The following is an 8,337-nucleotide window of genomic DNA, read 5'->3' as shown; positions in this document are numbered from 1 at the left end:
GGTGCATGGGGATAGGAGCACTGAGCGGATCATAAGGAAGGCTCATTTAATTCCAGATGTCTGCTTAGTCCATTGCAATCATTGAACATCATTGAATTCCACTGTGGGGCGTGAGCGTGCAATGCATGAGCCGCACAGGATTTAACCTGGAGCTAAGTGACTTCATCACTTTGTATGCTTGCTTGCTTATTATATTTACTCCTCACGTGAACATGCTGTATTATTTGATTTCTTTTCCTGTGTTGCAGCTATTGATGACGTATTCTTAGACCTTATTCGCAAAAAAAAAATTAAAAAAAAACTATTAACTTTTTTTTTTTTTTTGATGCAATGTCACTACATTGGCTGCCTATTCATTATAGAATAAAATATAAAGTTATCACTCTCATCCACAAGGCTCTCCATAATCCTGCACCTCCCTACATTTCCTCCCTCATCTCTGTCTACCGCCCAACCCGTGCTCTTCGTTCACTCAATGACCTAACACTTACATCCTCTATTATCAGAACCTCCCACGCTCGTATACAAGACTTCTCCCGAGCTGCACCACTTCTCTGGAATGCTCTACCCCGGACAATCAGATTAACTCCCAATTTCTACAGCGTCAAGCGCAAACTAAAGACATATCTTTTCAGACAGGCCGATCACAATTCCTCATGTAAACTCTTCCATAGTTAGAATCCCTAAGACAAACCCTCCTTTGTCCCCGCTCCCACATTACCACACATGATATGATGTCATTTGAGACTGACTTTATAGGTTCCAGCACTATCTACATGTTAAAGGACACGACTGGTGATGGCTCATAAAGTTTTATGTTTGTGTAATGACAGTCACCTCTATTACATAAATGTTTGGACCACTGTATAAGCAATGCCGCCCCTGCTACCTCTTGTGTCACCCCCTCTACCACATAGATTGTAAGCTCTTGTGAGCAGGGCCCTCAGTCCCATTGTGTGAAGTGACTATTTCTCTGTACTGTATCTTTTTTTGTGTCTACTAGAACCCTACAAATTGTACAGCGCTGCGGAATATGTTAACGCTATATAAATAATATTATTATTATGTATTATGTCTATTAGGCCCTACTATAGAAATTTATTGCTGGAAGTTTTGACATAATTGAAATTATTAAATGTGTAACATGCAAGTTAAGACTTGGTGAATATTACTTAAGTTCAGTATCAAAGTTTCACTTTCTTCTAATACTGATAAGGCCTAAAGCTTCATAGCGAAACTGAAAACTAACAACCGGGTAATAAAGGTTAAAGATAAGGGACAAGTAACGGTAAGACGGTAAGATATGATTTACAAGAATCCCAATAATTCACTATAAAAAAGTTAAAATGAGAGTGGTGCATATAACAGTGCTATAACTGTGCTCTAGGTAACCTTAGAAGCGTAATGATTTTACAATGTATTGCTGGATTACCCATATAACCCCTGAGGCCCAATTATAGACCTCAGCGGCCCCTGACATCAACCAGAAGACAGCATGAAGTCTTACCAGAGCCCAGGAGAGGTGAGTAAGGCTGTTAATAATGTTTCCTCACCTCCCCAAATTTATGAGGATCACCCACTACATACTCAAAGTGTAAAAGGTGTGTGTTTTAAAAGGGTGTGACCTAAATAATCACTAATTGTAATTGAGGTTAAGTGTATGAGTAATAATCGCCCAACCCTACATTGGTCTTATATTTAGATATAGAGATTCCACAGATCAGCTGATTGAAGGGGCCCTCAGGCACAGGGCCCGCCATTGTATAGCAGCTGTGCTTGGTAATGGAGTTTAGTACTAGCCACTTCAATAGCGTACATAATGTCACAGTCACTGAAGAAAGAAAAGGGCGCACGAGGTGCCGGAGATCTGCTGCTCCATCAATTAGCTAATGGCCATAAATCAATCTGCTATTGATGACCTACAGATAGGTTGTCAATAGAAAAATCCCAGACAACCCATTTAATCTCTTAATCTAGCAAGGCAGTAAATAGGAGATGTACAAACTGTAATTTATATTCAGACTTGTCCATGCATCAGGCTTGGAAAGCAATATATCCCACCAGTTACATATACAGTACGTTTTTACATGCGGTGGTTATTGCTACATTCTCACTGTCTTGTTATTTCCTTATCCATTCTGGTTTATTGCACATGTAAGAACTGTTATCTAATGTCCACTGCTCTTATCCGTCATGGGGTCATGCACATAACACCTCTGTTAGCAGGACCCTCCATGGTGGCCCAAAGAGTCATTCAAAATCCATATTACATACCCATGGTTAAACCGGAAACTGTAAAATGGAAGGTGATGGAGCATGCCCCAATTTACTTGCAGATCAGTATATGGGTGTAACATCACAGATCCTTGCAATATGGATGGGCAATAGTCCTGTGTGTGTGATGGAGCTGGGCAATTATGACCTAAATCAAGATTAAAATTGGACATTTTACCTATATACCGATTAATGGTGGTTATTTAGGCCAAGTCCCTTCTAAACCACACCCCTTATAATATGACTAAGCGTCATGATTAAAATTCGTCCGGTGGTTTTGTTCGGACCACACTGAGGCAAACTAAATTATCAGGACAATGTCCTTCCTTTATCTTTTCTATGAATAAAGAGCCAGTGCACTTGCATGACTGGCGCTCCATACGCTTCTATTGGGTTGCCAGAGATTGCAGCGCCACAGAAGTAAATAGAGCTCTGGTCACGCAAGCGCACTGGTGCTTCATTCACATGGGGTATGTAGGGGAGGTTTAAGTCTACCATTCTCCTAAATGCTAGGGGTTCCCATCAGTCAGCCACCCCGTGATGTGACTCTTATCCCCTTACGCTGTAGATTGGGGATAAGTGTCCATAGTGAGACAACTCCTTTAAGTTTACATGGGGGTTACTAAACTCAATATGCAAATCTTCTACTGGAATGAGACTAAAAAGCTGAATTTGAGAAATTAACTTTCATACCCAATTTTCTGTAATAGGGTGAACAGTATAAAAATTGTAACATTTCATAGAAATAAGCCCAAAGTGCCACAAACACCTATTCTATTGGGGCCAGAATTCTGTCATTCAATGTCCAGTTATTTGAACAGTTGTTCACCTTTGGATCTTTACTTTAAAATGACGGCCATTTTTGGTACATGGCTCTTGGCACCGTGAACTGACTTGTAAAAAAAATATTCTGACTCCAGCGACAATGTTTCTTATTGGGGCAACTCTGAGCATCTGCAAGACACCCGGAATAAGGCAAAAGGTACAACTGCACAAGAGTTATATCCAGAAAATGGTAACTGTGGCATGGTAAGGTTGGCTTAGAGTAAACCTGTGTTTCTACTTGCAAACTAGATGTTTTTGTGTTAGGGCGTTACTACACAATGCGTTTTGAGCTGCACTCCTGGCCGGGGTGCGGGACATTTCCCATCAGAAAGTAAAACAGTGAATATCGGCTGCTCCTTGTTATTGGGAGTGCGGCTTTGCAACAAAGAATGGTCAATACATCAACACTTTCTTGAAAATAAGTCACTGGTGGCTGGTCCAGGAGTGCGGCTTAAAAATTAAGTAACAGCACCTTTATAAAAGCTGTGACAATTTAATGACACTGTCGCAGGTGAAAAAAAATCTGCCTCTCATCTGCTGGAGGGGACACAGCACGCACTATAGACAATTATTTTTCCCCAGGTGTCCTTTCGCTGGATATTGATACAAGAGGTGGGGGAGAAGATCTACTAGCAAAAATAATTGTGGAGATTTGTCTTGCAAGGTTCAAACGGTGGTTTTGTTGGGACCAAACATGGCCGAACTAAACCTGTTATTATACTGTGGTGGTCTCTTCAGGCTCCAGTGTATAATAAGCGGAGGCCAAGGGGAGGTGATCAAACATAAAAACAGTCTTACTCACCTCTCCTAGTCTCCAGTGCGACTCCCTATTGTCCGACTGATGTCGGGGACTGCCAAGACCTGTGAATGGACCTCAGCGTCATATGGGGTCTCATTTTAGACAAGGCATACACCTGCACATAAACAAAGGGCAACCTATGCTGGACTATGCACCTGCACTGATATATACGCCGGCTTGTATCTGGTGAAGATTTCGGGGTTAATGTACGTCAGTAAACTGGTATAAGCAATCATATGTCAGGCTGGGCTAGTGGTCCTATTTCCTTCTAGGTAAGTGTTGAGAGCAGCAAAGATGTTGCGTACAACCCCAATTTTTGCAAGAAAAGGCAAATTTTTCATGCCTTGTATGTCAGAAAACGTCTATACAAACATGATAAATCTAATCATTTCGTTTTCATTCATATCTACATTCAGAATTCTCAAAGTTGTCGTTCTCAGACCCGTTGACCATATTTCTTATACTAAGGTTGAGCCCACTGCAGCCTGTTAGGCTTTATTCGTACCATGTTACTCGTGGAACATACAGTAAGTTAAATGGATCCACAGACCCCTAAATGGAGTGGAAGCCAAAAAGTTCTGGTATATACTTTTTTTGCCCAGTGTAGAAAGGCTGTTGCCCTTTTGTATACAACAACCTGATGTGAAAGTAACTCTGGATGACATATACTACTGTTTATATATGCCAATATAGCCCATAAACCAGGGTCTTACCAAAATCTTTGAAGAAGTTCTGGATCACAAAGAAAAATAACTCAAAAATCAATAAATATTACTACACAAACGTATTCACAAGTGTTAATCCTTGGTAAAAGTAGGAGTTATACTTTATATTACACAATGTACAGAGAGTTGAATATTCTTACAATTAATACAGATCTAAAAATCCATATTCTAAACATATTATACAAACATATACAAATGATAGATCCAAACTATGTACACAGTAAGTTTTCTATCAACTAACCAAGTAACTGGTTTCCAGAAGGCTACAAACCAATAAATCCACTTTACCATAAACGAGGTGGCGCCAAAGGTCAAAACAATATACACAACAAAAATGGCAGACACATCCGGGCTCCTGCATGAAACAAAGTGTAAAGGATATTGGACACCTTGCCAACCAATGCTGTTTATCCTATATAAAGGTGTTGTTCCACAGTGAAACATATCACTGATCCACTATAGATAATGTATGTGATTGGTGGAGATCAGACAACAGAGGACAGGGGTCTTATCTCACCTGGAGATAGCTGAGTACTGTACATAGTAATCTTCAGGAGTTCCATAGACTTTGGATTAAGCAGCAACTTGCATGCTCACCTACTGCTTTATTGAAGGGTTTTTCTGGCCCCAAATGGAGTTTTTATACTAATAGCTAGAGATGAGCGAGTAGTATTCGATCGAGTAGGTATTCGATCGAATACTACGGTATTCGAAATACTCGTACTCGATCGAGTACCACTCGCTATTCGAATGTAAAAGTTCGATGCAGAACCAGCATTGATTGGCCGAATGCTATACAGTCGGCCAATCAACGCTGGTTCTTCTCCTACCTTTAGAAGTCTTCTCCGTGCAGCTTCCCGGCGGCGTCTTCCGGCTCTGAATTCACTCTGCCAGGCATCGGGCACTACAAGCAGACATGCACAGTCAGCTCAGTCCAGGCCCGATGCCTGGCAGAGTGAATTCAGAGCCGGAAGACGCCGCAGGGACGCTGTACGGAGAAGACTTCTCGGAGGATCCAGCCCGACCCTCACTCGTGAACTTGGTAAGTATAATTTGATCGAATGTTGCCTACCCCTGAAACGAGCATTCCCTGGTCCGTGTGTCAGACCCCACATATCACATACTGATGATCTATCCCGCGCATAGGTCATAATAACTCCATATTTTTGAAGCTAAGGCTCCATTTTGCAGAAACGCAGCTCTTTTTTGTTGCTATTTTTTGAGCCAAAGCCAAGAATGGCTACAAAAGGAATGGGAAATATATAGGAAACTTTTATACTTCTACCTTCTACTCAATCCACTCCTAGCTTTGGCTCAAAAAAATGCAACAAAATCTGTGTTTCTGAAACTTGGGGCTTCAACTTGAAGTGGGAAAGCTGGAACTCATTCTCATGATCGGTGATAGTCCTAGTAGTCGGAGCCCTCAAAGATTAGACACTTACCACCTACCCTGTGGACAGGTAATATTTTTCAAACTTAGGACAAGCCCTTTAACACGTCCTGTAAAACAGAGCTGGACTTTCATTAGTTCCTTCTGGAAAATTCTCCATTTTCATCTACAAAAGGGTCAAAAAGCTACTTCAGTTGATGTACAAAAAAAAACATATTATGGACCTCTTAGTCACATCTATGAGAACATATCACTCATGGTAACTTCCAACCTGCTTATCTTATTGCGTGACATGCTCTATTCTGAACAGAACCAGCAAAGATCATGTGGACGCATGCAGTGAATGAAACGCTGCCCCAATCCCGTCCGCCTACATTTTAGTATAGTTCATTATTTACTTGTATGTAGCACGTGCCTCGACATCTGACACACAAACGAAAAAAAAAAAAAAAAACACATAGAAAAGAAACAAACAACAATGTCTTTGGGTAGGATAACAGTAGAAATGAACCGTCCATTGTTCACAGGATATACGTAAACTTTCTTTTTCTAAGTTTTGGCATCAAACCCGTTGAGCATTGCTTATTTAATACTTCCTGTGTCCGCTGGAAGTTTTCTTCTGTTTGTTTGTTTAGCTTAGTCCTTACCACGAGGAAGTCATTGTGTCTTTTGATTGGCTGATGGCCCGGGACTTTGCACCATATTACTAGAGCCTGACAGCGCTATCAGAGCAGGTTGTAGAAGTTGTCTGTTGACCAGTGATTCTCGGCTGTGTATTATGGTGCTGCCTTCATCCACGACAGATGGAACCCTGCCCAGGCTTTCTACAGAACTCAGATGGTTTCCCGTGGATTTGTCGCTTGGTTCCGTCTTTGCTAAGATGACAGTTTTAGGAGAAGCCTGTAAAACTGGGCCAATCTTGGACAGCACTACTGTGCAGGCTGGATTAGAGGAGCTGGCGAGAGAAGGGGTAGTAAAAGTCACTGCTCCGGGGGAAACAGCTGATGAACTCTGTAAAGTCATAGGTTTAAGGGGCATAGAAGTCAGGTCGCTGCCCACAGATTTGGTAAGTGCAGAAAGTTTAGCGTCGGACATGACGTATAGCGTCTTCGGTGGACTTGTAGTTACTATAGGAAATGAGGAAGAAAATAAGTAAATTAATAAACAGACAAGTATGGTATTTGCACAATTGATTGTGGTTATCCCACCATGGGGTCTCCCACCATGGTCCCTGCATCTTCCCTGTGAATTATGCGCCAGTACACTTGCATGACCGGTGCTCCATTTACTTCTATTGGACTGCCAGAGACTGCAAACCTAGCCGGTCTATAGACATAAATGGAGCTCCAGTCACGTAAGTGCACTAGTGCTTCATTCACAGGAGATATGCATGGGGACTTTATGTCCCTCATTCTCCTGATCACTGGGGGAACCCACCAGTCACACACCCAGTAATGTGTCCCTGTTAGAGATGAGCGAGTACTATTCGAAACTCCCCCGTTTCGAATAGCACGCTATCATAGGAATGAATGGACGCAGCCGGCGTGCCGGCAGCTACCATTCATTCTTATGGGTGCGTGCTATTCGAAACGGCCATTTTTAATAGTACTCACTCATCTCTAGTCCCTGTGTGTATAGTGAGACAACCCCTTTAAGCTTGCATGTACTGACCGCTGCATGGAACATTCAATCTGAGTAGCAACTCAACAAGAAAATAATTCAGTGCTGTCCCTGTTTTACATAGGAGATTTATCAGGAGCAGAATTTTTTAAACTCAATTTTGCTGCTATTTGCGTTGTTATTTACGCCACACATTTCATAATGAAAGATAAATATGGTCCATCTTTAGGTCCCATCATGTTACTAAACTTAATATGTAAATGTCCTACTGGAATGAGACTAAAAAGCTGCATTTGAGAAATTAGCTTTCACACCACATTTTCTGTAATGGGGTGGCGCAGTATAAAAATGTAAAAATTGTTACATTTCATGCAATTAAGCCCAAAGTGCCACAGACACCTATTCTATCGGTGCCAGAATTCTGTCCTTTTGGGCTGGAAACGTCCAGTGATGCAAACAGTTCTTCACCTTCGGATCATTACTTTAAAATGACGGCCATTTGTGGTACATGGCTCTTGGCACCAAGAACTGGATTGTAAAAAATATTCTGACTTAAGTGACAATGGGTCTTATTGGTGCAAGTGAGCATCTGCAAGAAATGTGGAATAAACCAAAACATATAATCAGGGAGGGAATGCAAAAGTGTGACCCCCAAATCTGGACATTTTATAAGTGAAGAATGAGCAGTCATTTTTAAGGCCTTC

At 41.5% G+C, this 8,337-nt stretch overlaps 1 protein-coding gene across 3 annotated transcripts in view; it reads right to left on the bottom strand.

Moving 5' to 3' along the window:
• Positions 1-5,647: 5,647 nt before the first annotated feature.
• KANSL3 (KAT8 regulatory NSL complex subunit 3) overlaps positions 5,648-8,337 on the bottom strand; it is a 36,089-nt gene continuing 33,399 nt past the window's right edge. The window contains exon 23 of one of the 3 annotated variants that reach the window (XM_075272899.1): positions 5,648-7,140. In XM_075272899.1, coding sequence (XP_075129000.1) covers positions 6,671-7,140 — 470 coding nt within the window. In that variant the 3' untranslated portion in view covers positions 5,648-6,670. The remainder of the gene's footprint in view (positions 7,141-8,337) is intronic. The other 2 variants (XM_075272900.1, XM_075272901.1) reach the window with 2 other exon arrangements.

The sequence above is a fragment of the Leptodactylus fuscus genome, chromosome 5 (assembly GCF_031893055.1).
Source record: "Leptodactylus fuscus isolate aLepFus1 chromosome 5, aLepFus1.hap2, whole genome shotgun sequence".
NCBI lineage: Eukaryota > Metazoa > Chordata > Amphibia > Anura > Leptodactylidae > Leptodactylus > Leptodactylus fuscus.
The sequence above is the reverse complement of the archived record's forward strand: the minus strand, read 5'-3'. Positions and strand labels throughout refer to the sequence as shown.